This window comes from Protobothrops mucrosquamatus, unplaced genomic scaffold (genome assembly GCF_001527695.2).
Source record: "Protobothrops mucrosquamatus isolate PMUCROS unplaced genomic scaffold, P.Mucros_1.0 scaffold695, whole genome shotgun sequence".
Lineage (NCBI taxonomy): Eukaryota > Metazoa > Chordata > Lepidosauria > Squamata > Viperidae > Protobothrops > Protobothrops mucrosquamatus.
In genome coordinates this window covers 69,647-83,298 of record NW_015386978.1, presented here as the reverse complement: position 1 = coordinate 83,298, position 13,652 = coordinate 69,647, and the positions used below count along the sequence as shown (strand labels likewise).

Genomic DNA, 13,652 nt, shown 5'->3' with positions numbered 1-13,652 from the left:
ACGGGCTGGCCTGGTATGGCAACAAATTGTATGTCCCACAAACGCTACGCAGTCGTGTATTCTACCATTGTCATGACTCAAAACAGGTGGGCCACTTCGGGTTTCTGAAGATGTTACATCTGGCCAGACATCAATTCTGGTGGCCCCGGATGAGGACAGATGTGGAAACGTACGTGAGGGGCTGCCCTGTGTGTGCCACTTCCAAACCCAGCCTGGGGAAACCCATGGGGTTGTTGCAGTCGGTGGCTGACCCAGACCAACCATGACATAGCCATGGACTTTATTGTGGAACTACCCGATAGTTGGGGGTATACGGTGATTTGGACAGTGGTAGACCTATTCTCTAAGCAGGCTCATTTCGTTCCCTGTAAGGGATTACCATCGGCTCGGAGATTGGCCCGCATGTTCCTGTCACATATCTACCGTCTTCATGGTGCCCCACGTCGGATCATCTCAGACCGCGGGGTCCAATTCACGGCTCACTTTTAGCGTGATTTTGTACGCCTCCTCGGATCCTCCCAAGGGCTCAGTTCGGCGTACCACCCGAGCACCAACGGAGCTGCAGAATGGGCAATCACTGCGGTGGAACGATACCTTCGGAGCTATGTCTCTTACCAACAGACAGATTGGGTGGAGTTGGTAGTATTCGCGGAAGTGGCATACAATAACGCCGTGCACAGTAGTACCGGTTTCACCCCCTTCCAGGTGGTTTCTGGCAGGGAGTTTGTACCAATGCCGGAGTACAGCGGTCAGGAATCCCAACCCTGTTAGCCTGGTGAATGGTTGGCCCGAGTTAGCGGGGTGTGGAGTGTGGTGAGAAAGGCCCTAGCAAAGGCAAGAGATACTGCCAAGGAACAAGCGGATAAGAAGCGGAGGGCCCAAAAACCGTTCAGGGTGGGGACCTGGTGTATCTCTCTACAAAATACATACGGCTCCGGGTCCCTTGTAGAAAGTTGGCCCCAAAGTATATCGGTCCTTTCCGAATTGCACAAGTAATTAACCCGGTAACCGTGTGACTCCAGCTCCCTCGGTTTCTAGGTAGGCTACACCCGGTATTTCATAGCAGCCTATTGAAACCAGTGTCCCATGACTGCCCAATGGAGACCCCAGGTCCTGTGGCACCCGACCACTATGAGATTCAGGAAATCCTGGACTGACGGGAGAAAAGGGGTGGTTTGTATTAACTTGTCCTGTGGAAAGGGTACCCCCTGTCGGAAGCATCTTGGGTAAAAGACACTGATGTGCATGCCCCCAGTCTGCTCAGGAAATACCATCACAAATATCCTGGAAAGCCAGTGGGTGACCAGGAGGTGCGAGCACAAGGGAACGGGGCCATTAACCCTGTTTTGCTTGTCTTCCAGGGGGACCCCTGGTAGGGGGAGCTGCATGTTGAGCCCTGCAAAGCCGACTTGTCTGAGAGGCAGAGAGAGGAAAGAGATAGAAAAGAGGGGGGGAGGGAGAGGAAAGAGAGGGAGAGAAAGAGGGAGAAAGAGAGAGAAAGAGAGAGAGGGGGAGAGAACGAGAGAGGGAGAGGAAAGAGAGAGAGAGAGACAGAAGTAAAGGAAAGGGAGAGAAAGAGGGAGAGAGAAAAAAGAGACAGAAAGAAAAAGAGGGAGGGAGAGAGAAAGAGAAAAAAGAGAGAGAGAAAGGGAGAGAGAAAGAGAAAAGAGAGGGAGAGAGAGGGAGAGGAGAGAGAGGGAGAGAGGAAAGAGAGAGAGCGAAAGAGAGAGAAGAAAGAGAGGGGGGAGAGGAAAGAGAGAGAAGGAGAGGAAAGAGAGAGAGGGAGAGGAAAAAGAGAGAGGGAGAGGAAAGAGAAAGAGGGAGAGAGAGGAAAGAGAGAAAGGAAGAGAGAGAGAGAAGAAAGAGGGAGAGAGAAAAAGAGAGGGAGGGAGGGAGAGTGAAAGAGAGAGAGAGGGAGAGAGGGAGAGGAGAGAGAGATAGAAAGAGGGAGAGAGAAAGAGGAAGAGGAGAGAGAGGGAGAGAGAAAGAGAAAGAGAGAGGGAGGAGAGGAAAGAGAAAGAGAGGGAGAGAGAGGGAGAGGAAAAGAGAGAGAGATAGAGAGAGGAAAGAGAAAGAAAGAGAGGGAGAGGAAAGAGAGAGAAAGAGAGGGAGAGATAAAGAGGGACAGGAGAGAGAGGGAGAGAGAAAGAAAGAGAGAGAAAGAGAGGGAGGAGAGGAAAGAGGGAGAGACGGAGAGAGACGGAGAGGAAAGAGAGCGAGAGAGAGAAAGAGAGAGGAAGAGGAAAGAGAGAAAGGGAGAGGGGAGAGGGAGAGAGAGAGAGAGAGGGGAGAGGGAGAGAGAGAGAGAGAGAGAGAGAGAGAGAGAGAGAGAGAGAGAGAGAGAGAGAGAGAGAGAGAGAGAGAGAGAGAGAGAGAGAGAGAGAGAGAGAGAGAGAGAGAGAGAGAGAGAGAGAGAGAGAGAGAGAGAGAGAATTCATGCACAACAGCCTCTATTTCTTTTTAATTAAACTCTTCAATCAAGCTCTCCCCCTCTTGCGTGCAAGTTTTGCGGCTCCCAGTGATTTCTTTTCTCTGGGAAATGGGTCCAAGTGGCTCTTTTAGTGTTTCAGGTTGCAGACCCCTGCCATATACTAATAATAATAAGATGGACGTTAAAAAGAACAAACTGAACAAAGCTAAAAATTCTTTAGATTGTTGAGTGATTTTCCCTCTTCTTAAAAACCATTTATTAATTGGGATTTGCCACCAAAGGTGATAATATGTCCAATACCAAACTCTTTTCATCACCCCCTACTCAATTCAGAAGGTGTGCTAGAAGCATAGTACCATTTGAGCAATTATTTTAAAGGACAATTCTTGGTCACATGAAGTTTTAAATATAAATAAAGAAATATTTATTTGCCTAGGTGGAAATGAGTATATAATAAGTATATATAATAAGTATATAATAAGTTCTACATTTAGGCAAGAAACACCAAATACACAGGTACAGTATAGGTGATACCTGGCTCAATAATAATAACTATGAGAGGGATCTTGGAGTCCTAGTGGACAATTATTTAAATATGAGCCAACAGTGTGCTGCAGCTACCAAAAAACCAACATAGTTCTAGAAGTTGTGAATGCTCCAAGACTGGAAATTGTTAAGAAGACATTGGACATCCATGTCTGAAATGGTATAGGGTTTCTGATTGAGCAGGGGTTTGGACTAGAAGACCTCCAAGGTTCTTTCCAACTCTGTTATTCTATTCTATTCTATTCTATTCTATTCTATTCTATTCTATTCTATTCAGATGAAACCCTTGCCTTTCTGTGGTTTTTCTGGGTAGAAAACAAAGAGATAGGAAAATGTAGTGGCTACATGAGGAAAAGCAAAGCAGGGCTTATATCCCTTTGACCCACTACATTGTAAAAGGGAGACAAAGGAAAAGACAGGCATGGTGGGAATTGCAGGTGACACAGGAAAATTTTAGAGAAACTCATCCATGTGACCATAATACTAATTATTCCTTTTTACTACAGCAGCACACTAGCCATCCTATCATTGTGATATAGTCAGTGAATACAAATGATTTGATTTTCTGGGCCACAGGTTCCATACTGAGTATTCTGCCTGTTGACGATAAGTTGTGGGCAATTGCAATGAGCAAGGACATACGTTCAATTTTGCAGTTACTAAGATTGTTGGCTGAGTAGGCACAAAAATAGTCAGAGAAATGATTCAAGCCTGGGAAACAGGCCCTTTGTCAGTCAAAGGAATGTTGATTTACCACCAACTTATCAGGTTCTTAAGAGCCAAAAACCTGACAACACAAGGAAACAAGAGCCAACAACTTAATAGCTGCCATAAGTCCAAAAGCTCAGAAGATTGGATCCTGCAACATTATCCTGAGACACACTTATTTACCTTAATTCAAGTATGTGCATTTGTGTGTTTGATTAATATATTAAGAGAATGTATGTGGCCACACATCTTTTATGCAGAACCCTGCCACGTTGCCAAAGTATAAACGTCAACCACAGTTCCTTAACCTTAAAAATGTTTCCCTGGTATTTCACAAAAATGTTTGTTTCAGCATTTCTAATAGGAAAGTTATCATCTCTCTACAGTAGTTATCACAAACAAATTAACAGGTCAATCCTCCAGTGGCTTTCAAGGTGCATTTGAAAGAAATATCAAGGGCAAATGCCAGAATAGATATAAACTTTCAATGTACGATTCCATACTAGGGGCCATTCTTCAAAACTGATTGAAGTGTCCCCAGCCAGCACAGGATAAGTAAGACAGCTGCTGCCATAAGTTGGATGCTCAGGATTTTGTACTTATTTGTTGTTCTTATCACATATATGTAGGGCTTGTGGATTTTGTGCTAATATGTTTAGCCTGTTGATCAGTTCCACAGCTGACAGATTCTCTCATATTTGAATAAGTGGGACTTGCTCCATAGTCCCACACATGCAAGATATACGAGGACAACCATCTTGGAGGAGTTCTATAAGAGAATTGAAATTCTGCTAAAGCCTAACAGTTAGAGGACCAAGAGAAAATATTGAGAATACCAAGGTCTTCTGATGTTTTCCTAAATTGACAGTGAAGAAAGAGCCCCAAAATCAGGTATTTGGATCAATTGCAACTCTGTCTATTCACACTTTGGCATGGAAACATAAGTGAGACTTAAGAAAAGAAATCACATCAATTATTGAGACAGGACAAAATCTTAAGTCAGATCTTGATGTGGATAGCAATTATTCTGCTGTCCATAGCATCAGTTTCAATCTAAACATCTGGCAACAGCAATACAGGAGAAGCCAAATAAGTCAGAATGTTGGAGATTATTGCCCTATTACTGCTTCTAGGCTTGGCCATGAAGGTACAACCTCTAAAGTGCACTGGAGATGAAGCCCTTAAAATTCCACAGGAATGGTACCAGGAGGGAGAACTTTTGATTGGTGGACTGATGTCTCAAGTCCATTACGTGTTCCCCGAAATTAAATTCAAAAGACATCCTTCTATGGAATCAATTGACATCCCATTGTAAGAAATCACTCTTTTACCTGATTTTAATATAATCCTGCTCTTTTCTTTCCATTTCTGCAAAACACAAAGGTTCAATCAATCTATGTAACAAAATATCAATGTATAATTGGCATATCCTTAATAACAGATTAATAAATAGAAATAATGAGTTTATTTAACATCCAATATTCTAATTTCAGTTAAAAGGATAATAGAACAGAATGAACTGATACTGAGTTGAGAATTGAAATCACTTTCCAGTTGGAGAAAAGCACCAACCCTAATTCACCATAACATAAAAGGCTCCATAATCTTTTAATATATCTTTTTCTATACTCATCCTTTCCTTAGACCATTAGAAACAGTAATAAAAAATAATTTCCAAAACCTTGGGGAGGCATTAGTTATTAATACTATGTCTCTATTTTTTCATGTATTTATTTGATAGTTGAGGTCCTATTTCTAAAACACGACAGAGCATTTGTTTCTGAATTTCTAAATATATGGCTATGTTCTTCAGCTCTACGTTCTTCATCATATGATCTTCTCTAATATATGCCCACAACTTAGTTCCACTTAGCTCAGATTCTCATGGAAAAATCAACCCATTCCATTTTTTCCTACTCAATAATCTCTTCAAAGCTTGGGGTATATTTGGAAGATTTAATGTTTATTGCAGCCAACATTTTGTCTCATTTCAAACACTTTACATGACAAGTGTTCAGAAGTTTCAGAAATGAAATCCTTCTGTAAAGTCTTTCATAGCTCCTCCTATTAATCTGAGATAGCTCATTACTTTAATCTAATATAATTCATTATATTATACTCACCTATGTAGAAAGCCCTTCCTTTAATTTGTATGGGTCTATCACTATTAAAATGATTTGTTCAAGTGTACAATTAAATATCTTATATAAAGATCTTGAATCTTGAATGTTAAGAGAGAAATTGTGGAAATTCAGCAATATCTCTAATATGCACAACATAAGGGCAATCTAGAGAAGCAAAAGCAAAACATATTTCATATAATTTTTTCTCACTGCATATCTCTTTAGTAGCATAATGCATAGCATACTTCTCTTTTGAAGCAAGTCACTTTATTTACAGTGTGATAACAAAGTTCTACCAACACATCTTGGCTTTAGTGTTTGCCGTGAAGGACATCAACAAGGATCCTCACATCTTGCCGAATATCACTCTTGGATTCCACATCTATGACAGCTACTCTGCTGCACTAATGACCTATCGTACCACTCTGGACCTGCTTTTTAAGTTGCATAAAATTGTCCCCAACTATATTTGTGGGACTCAAAAGAAAATTATGGGAATCATCGGAGGGATGAGCCCTGAAACATCCATACGTATGGCAGAAATCTTGCAGCTTTTCAAGATTCCACAGGTTGGAGCCATAGATTAGGATGGGTGGAACTGTAGAATTACTGCTATCACACAGAGGATAATCTCTTGATTTTCCCATCAAGGAACATGATTTATCAGAATTTGACAAAAAAGTACAAGGTGTAGAGTTTGACTAATCCAATTTTCACTTCAGTCTATGGCTGCTTCCAAAAGTTGTAAAATGAATCCACACTTAAAGAATTTTAGAGCATAGTTGAATATTCATGATTATTGGGGCTACAATTACCTGCTTCACTGATTTCAATTTGTATATTTTAGAATAAGGTACAAGGTACACAAACATTTTGATTTAATATTAAAAATGTGTGGGACAATATATGGAATATGTTGACCAAGGATTAATTAAAACCCTTGATTAAGTTAGCTACAATGAAAAGGGCTGAGATAGAGATAGTTTGATGATAGATAGATAGATAGATAGATAGATAGATAGATAGATAGATAGGCAGACACAAAAACACACAGACAGACAAGTATATATTGAGAGAGAGAGAGAGAGAGAGAGAGAGAGAGAGAGAGAGAGAGAGAGAGAGAGAGAGAGAGAGAGAGAGAGAGAGAGAGAGAGAGAGAGAGAGAGATGATAAATAGGTAGACAAGTAAACAAAAAAGTATCAAAATGCATATGTCACTTGGGAAATTTCTAATCTAAATTAAAATATTAAACCTATATTTTTAAACCTAAAGTGGTTTAAATCAATAGAAATAAAATGCATACATCCATAATTTCTCTTTCTCTATCATTCTCTTTCTTTTATTCCTCCTTTCTTTCCTTTAGATTTCATATGGCTCATTTCAATTTGTAGCAACGGTTGAATCACGTTTCCCCCCTTTTTATCGCATGGCCCCCGATGAAGGTCTCCAATACGATGGTTTAATTCAGCTCCTCCTGTACTTTGGATGGAAATGGGTAGGATTTGTCATTGCAGATGACAAACATGGAGAACATTTCATACAAATTATGGAACCCATGCTCTCGGAAAATAAAATCTGCTCTGAATTCACGGAAAGAGTTGAGAGAAATTTACATTTTTATGACCAATTTGACCTGGTTGAACAATGTGTGAGGCACGCTATTTTGTTCACAGAGAAAACAGCAAATGCAGTTATTATACATGGAGAAAATATAGTCTTTATGTGGCTGGCCTCTACACTAATAGTGACCCCAATTTTTGAATCAACAACTTTTGATTCTTCACAAAAACTCAATACACGAAAAGTGTGGATCACGATGGCACAGAATGATTTCACATTAGGTACCTTCCAAAGGGAGTTTGATATGCAAATGTTCCATGGGGCCATTTCCTTCTCAATTACCAAAAAACAACTTCCAGGTTTCCAACAATTTATGCAGTCTGTCACCCCTTCTGGGGCAAATCAAGATGGCTTCATCAGAGATTTTTGGCACCAAGCATTTGGCTGCTCCATACCAAATAAAGATGCTCCTGAAGATGGGGAGTGCACTGGAGAAGAAAGACTGGAGAACCTTCTTGCACCCTTCTTTGAAATCAGCATGCTTAGCCATAGTTACAGTATCTACAATGCCGTCTATGCTGTGGCTCAAGCCTTACAAGCTGCTCATACAGTTAGGACACACCAGAACATACAAAAGGACAGGGATCAAGTGCGATCAAAGAGTGTAGAAGCCTGGCAGGTAAGATTTCTCTTTCTCAGTTCTCTTTTAAAAGATTCTCTATGGTTACAACAGAGTGCCAGGACATAGGAAATGTGTATGTGTCCCTTTAAAGATCATCTTTTTTCCTTCTGCAAGCTCCATTCATTTCTGCAGAGAATTTCCTTCAACAACAATGCTGGAGATGAAATTAAATTAAATCAAGAAGGAGTCTTAGATGCTGGTTTTGACATTGTAAATTTGAATACTTTCCCAAATAACTCATATATCTACGTCCCAGTTGGAGAGATCGATCGGCGAGCTCCTCCAAGAGAAACCTTCCGCATACAACCAGAGAAAATTCAATGGCATCATGAATTCACTCAGGTACCATAACATTGACTGAAAGACTCAATTTCATATACACTGTTTTGGCACTTGTAGCCTTTCCTTTAGCCCTTAGATAGCACTAGTTTTAGTATCCAATTACATTACACTGCATCTCTGTCAAAGATGTGCAAAAACAGAAGTATTGGCCTGTTTAATGTTGGATAATCTCATTCTTTAGAATTTCCAAATTTCTTGTGCAAGGAAATTTGCTCTCAGTTAATAAGAGAAATACAGTTCCATGCCCAGATATTTGCCTTCCCAACTGATATCTAAACCTTCATATCTAAACCATTATTCCCAAGAAAGAACTCATATGTACCCACATTTCAATAATATAATTAATGCTACCAGAGACAAAGTCTTTTCTTCTGTGAAACAATTAACAATTTCAAACTCTCAGCTTTCTTCAAATCCTCAAAGTTTTAGGTTCTTTCCATGAGTTGCCAGTAAACTGACTGTCAGTCAGCCAGATGTTTACACTGGATTTGGCATTGTTATCCATCTATAAAATACTTCACCTCATTTAAATTTGTTATTAGTTCATCAGAATATAAAATACAAACAAAATGAAAATAATGGGAAAGTAAGGGAGGGAAATGGGAAAAGGAAAAACTATGATAGAAGGGGAAAAAGAAAAAAAGGCATTGACTACCGACCCTTTTTAGCACAGTAAAAGATAAGAACATTACAACTTCAACTTTTCCTTTTACACAATAATAAATACTAGCCATTTTTATAAAAACAAACCTATCTAATCAGCAAAATCAAAATCAAAGTTTTATTTTTTTCCATCACAAGCACAAAATCCTGAAGTGATTTCCAAATGATTGAATAAAACAATCATTTTTTACCTCTTCTTTCTTTTTCCTTTAGGAAATAATATATATTTCTGTTTGCACTTATTAATCTTCCCAAACTATCATCGTTTATATTAACACAATTACTACATTGTCCCAAGTTCTCTTACCAAAGGGGGAAATCCTTTTTTTAAACATCCATTTTAAAATTTTACTTTAAAGGTATTTCTAAAATCAGTAAATTCTACTACAACTTTTTTTAATTCCTCCTAACATTCCAGCAATCAAATTCACTTTCAATAATATTTTACAAACTTTAGAAATTACTAGAGAATTATATAATATATAATATATATATTATATTATATATATATATTTGCATACCTACTTTATAAACAGAAAACTACTGTACATTAGAGATGTCATTCAATTACCTAGATCAGACTTGTAAAAATCCTTCCTCACTCTAATTAACTCATTAAACTTAAGACACTTCTCCCAGTTTACCTCATAGAATAAAATATTTTTCATCCCTGGTATGTCTATCAAGTCTCTTTTTCTCAAGAAATTCTCAACCTTCTTAATATCCATGAAGAAAAATTCCCAAACTTGTTCTCTTGAGAGTTAAAGATTTCCTTGGATCGCTTCTTTCAGTTATGCTCAGAAAGTTGTATTTAAACCATTATATAATAAAGATTGGTGTCAATTTTGTTTTCCAAAATTACAGTTAAATCCTTTACATTATCAGATATCTGTGAAATTGCCTCAGTGATTTCACAATTTTCTATAAATGATTGCATCTCTAAATTATTCAATATTAACAATAAAGAATCAAATCTGTTGCAGAGCTTCAAAAAAGGAGGCTGTGACTAGAAAGAGCCTCTTTTAGCAAATACAGATAATAATCCCATAAATTGATTAAGAAAGGAAAGGCACAACTTATTGTCTATTGGAAAAATAGATTCCAAAATGGCTGCTTTTCCAACAAAGAAGTGATTGCAGCCCCGCTTCCCCCCACCAGTGGAATAGCTCACCAGCTGGTCCAAAGCACAGCTCCCGAGGATTCCTGTATACCTCTGCTGTGTGGAGCGTCTCGTGGGATGATTCTAGGACTCTCCCTAACACAGGAGAGTCATGTCAACTAAAGGAATCCCTGTTCCTTGTGTTAGTAAGTTTGAAAAAAATGGCAATCCAAAGAGCTTATCATCTATTGGCCATCTTCACAAGAAGTCTCCCTATCAAGATTTTCTCAAGCACCCTGGGTAGGAAGATCTTATTGTTTAATGGTGTTAAATCTATCATTGCAGGATGTAAACTCTTTCAAGCAAAACTCTTTTTGCAACTGGCTGGTGGTTGGAATTGACAAAAATCACCATCAGTCAATTGCAAAAGGCAGCTTTACTTGGAAGACTGACATATTGTGAGGGTACTATTAAAACCATTAAATCACAACATCTCTCTTGTCCCAGATTCTTCAGATGGACTCAGTAGGTGGATAGAAATGCCAAATCCAGTCTAAACATCACACTGACTATGCATCCATCCATACTAGGTCAAATTTAAATGCCACTCAACTGTCAGTCATTCTGGGAAGTTTACAAAATCATACAAAGACATAATGACAACACAAAAAAGAAAAGATGGTTGAGAAAACAACATGAATGGAGACAGGGATAAGAAAGAAATGGGTATCATTCATCTTTGCCAAAAAGCCTGGTGAACATCATATCTTCAGAGATTTTGAAATAGTAAAAGGATGGGAGACATTTAAATTTGGGAGAAGGTTCATTCCAGAGGGCAGGTACTGTTACAAGGAACATGCACTCCGAGGTCGAAATAAATGGCATAGTTTAATTGATAGAACCATGAGTGTGCCAACCTTGCCAGATGGAACAAGCCAGGCAAATACTATGGGAGACAGGCAGCGCATCATGTAACCAGGTCCTATGCCATGTAGGTACTAAGCAGCAACTTGAATGTGGAAGAATGTTGGAAATAATCAAAATCTGGATATAATTCTGGACTGTATTGCATTAATTAAACTTTGGCTAAACTAATAAACAATGAAATACAATTCAATTGTATTCCTGGATCTGGCAGCCTTTTTCGTGATTAAACTGTCTGAATCTCCTTCATGGCAGAGCGATCAACTGTCTCATTCATATTCATTGGCTCTAAACAAAAGCAAAAACAAAAGATTAATACTCATCTCTTTTTCTATTTGGGGATAGCTGCCTCCTCTCTCTTTATGTAATGATCCTTGTCCTCTTGGAAAAATAAAGAACAAGATTGAAGGGCAATCATTTTGCTGCTATGCTTGTGCTTCCTGTCCAGAAAAGATGATAACCAAACAAATGGGTAAGATTCATAGCATCCCAATGAACCTATGCCTAAAAGTTCATTTCAGTATATTTATTTTTTTTTCTATTTGGAAAACACTTCCAGATTTTCTGCTTGTGATGGAAAAAATGAAACTCTGATTTTGTTTTTCCTGATTAGATAAGTTGTTATAGACATAGCTAATATATATACTACAGTGTAAGAATAAAAAGTTGAGGCTTTAATATTATTATCTTTTACTTGCTATAGGATTAATGTTTTTTTCCTTTTCCCCCTTCTACTCGACCTCTCTTTTTCTCTTGTTTCCCATCATTTTGATTGTCCTTTGTATTTTATATTCTGATCAGCTAATGAAAACAACTGAAGTACAAAAGTTACAAAAAGTTTTAGAAAACTCCTTGGAGGGAATTCCAGAAAAGCAGTTCTGATACTTGAGAAAAGTTTAATTCTATTCAGAAACTCTTTTCTTCTTTTCAGACATGGAGATTTGTGAGAGTTGTCCAGAGGATCAGTTCCCAAACCAAGCTCACGATGAGTGCATTCTAAAGACAATGAATTTCCTCTCCTTTGAAGAGCCACTGGGCATTATTCTGGTGTCTCTGGCTCTTCTCTTTTCCTTCTCCACAGGTCTTGTGCTTGTAATTTTCATCAAGCAACGGGACACTCCCATCGTCAAAGCCAACAATCGCAACCTCACTTACCTTCTACTTACATCCCTCTTTTTTTGTTCCCTTTGCTCACTTCTGTTTATTGGACACTCCAATAGGGCAACATGCTTCCTCCGACAAACAACATTCGGCATCATCTTCTCTATTGCAATCTCTTCTATATTGGCCAAAACCATCACGGTCATTGTAGCATTCCTAGCATCAAAGCCAGGAAGCCTATTCCATAAATGGGTGGGGCAAAAGTTGGCCTACTCTATTATCTTGTTCTGCTCCTTCATTCAAGTAGGAATTTGTATTGGTTGGCTGGCTAATTCTCCCCCATTTCCTAATTTAGACATGGAGGCACTCCATGGAGAAATCATAGTAGAATGTCATGAAGGCTCCATCACCATGTTTTACTGTGTCTTGAGCTACATGGGCCTCTTGGCCCTTCTCAGCTTCATTGTGGCCTTCCTAGCCAGGAAGTTGCCAGACAGTTTTAATGAAGCCAAGTTCATCACTTTCAGCATGTTGGTTTTCTGCAGTGTTTGGGTGACTTTTGTCCCCACCTATATGAGCACCAAAGGGAAATACATGGTGGCTGTGGAGATCTTCTCTATCCTGTCTTCCAGTGCTGGCTTACTGGGATGCATCTTCATCCCCAAATTCTATATAATGATATTTAAACCTGAGCTCAACACTAGAGAGCATTTAATACATAAGAAATAGAACAAGAACAAGCAAATTGTTTTTAGATCTTATTATCTATCTAATAGTTAACTGGCTCTTTACATATAGCCATCTTCATAAACATCAGTTAAAAAAAAGTAATCTATGTTTCAAACACCTAAAGGGTATATTTCTTTCTGAACCTCATTAGTACACATAAAGGTATTATAAGAAATAAATTATGTAGGTAGATAATAAAATTAAAACAGACATTGCTGCACTTGTCTTTCAGCTTAGAATTTTTCAGAGCCTGCTGCGTCTTTCCTGAAAGGATATATTAATTTTTCAGGAAGAAATTTCCCATATGATTAAATTAATTTAAATTAATTCAATTTAATTAATTAAATTCTATTTTGGTTTTCAATATTTTACAGACCAATTCTTGTGGAGGGAAAAGAACTATGTTTATATCAACATGAACATGATGTCAATGCTGCTAACATTGAATGTTCTTGCTTTCACAACATATGGAGATGCAGCCATTTTCCTCTATTTTATGTTTTACTCTTAGAGTTAGAATTAGATGATACTGGGGGGAGGAGGAGGATTGTGCTTGGGAGTTTAGTTAGACATAACAATACTGTATAAGGGTGGGAACCAGGGTTTTTTCTAATAAGAGATGATAAAACATGGCGGGTTGAAGAACTGGTGGGGAAGCCAGCATTTCAAACTAATTGGAGAATGTGATTTATGACTGTTAGTTAGAGGAGGGAATTGTGCTTTGATACTAGGTGCTTAGGGGA

General features: G+C 38.6%; 1 protein-coding gene across 1 annotated transcript; it reads left to right on the top strand.

Moving 5' to 3' along the window:
- The first annotated feature begins 430 nt into the window (after positions 1 to 430).
- Positions 431 to 12,909, top strand: LOC107289418 (vomeronasal type-2 receptor 26-like). The gene is made up of 7 exons (XM_029284532.1): positions 431 to 635; positions 4,819 to 4,996; positions 6,086 to 6,377; positions 7,173 to 8,048; positions 8,166 to 8,393; positions 11,425 to 11,551; positions 12,011 to 12,909. The coding sequence occupies exons 1-7, from the start codon at positions 431 to 433 to the stop codon at positions 12,907 to 12,909; spliced, it is 2,805 nt and encodes a 934-aa protein (XP_029140365.1).
- Positions 12,910 to 13,652: the final 743 nt, after the last annotated feature.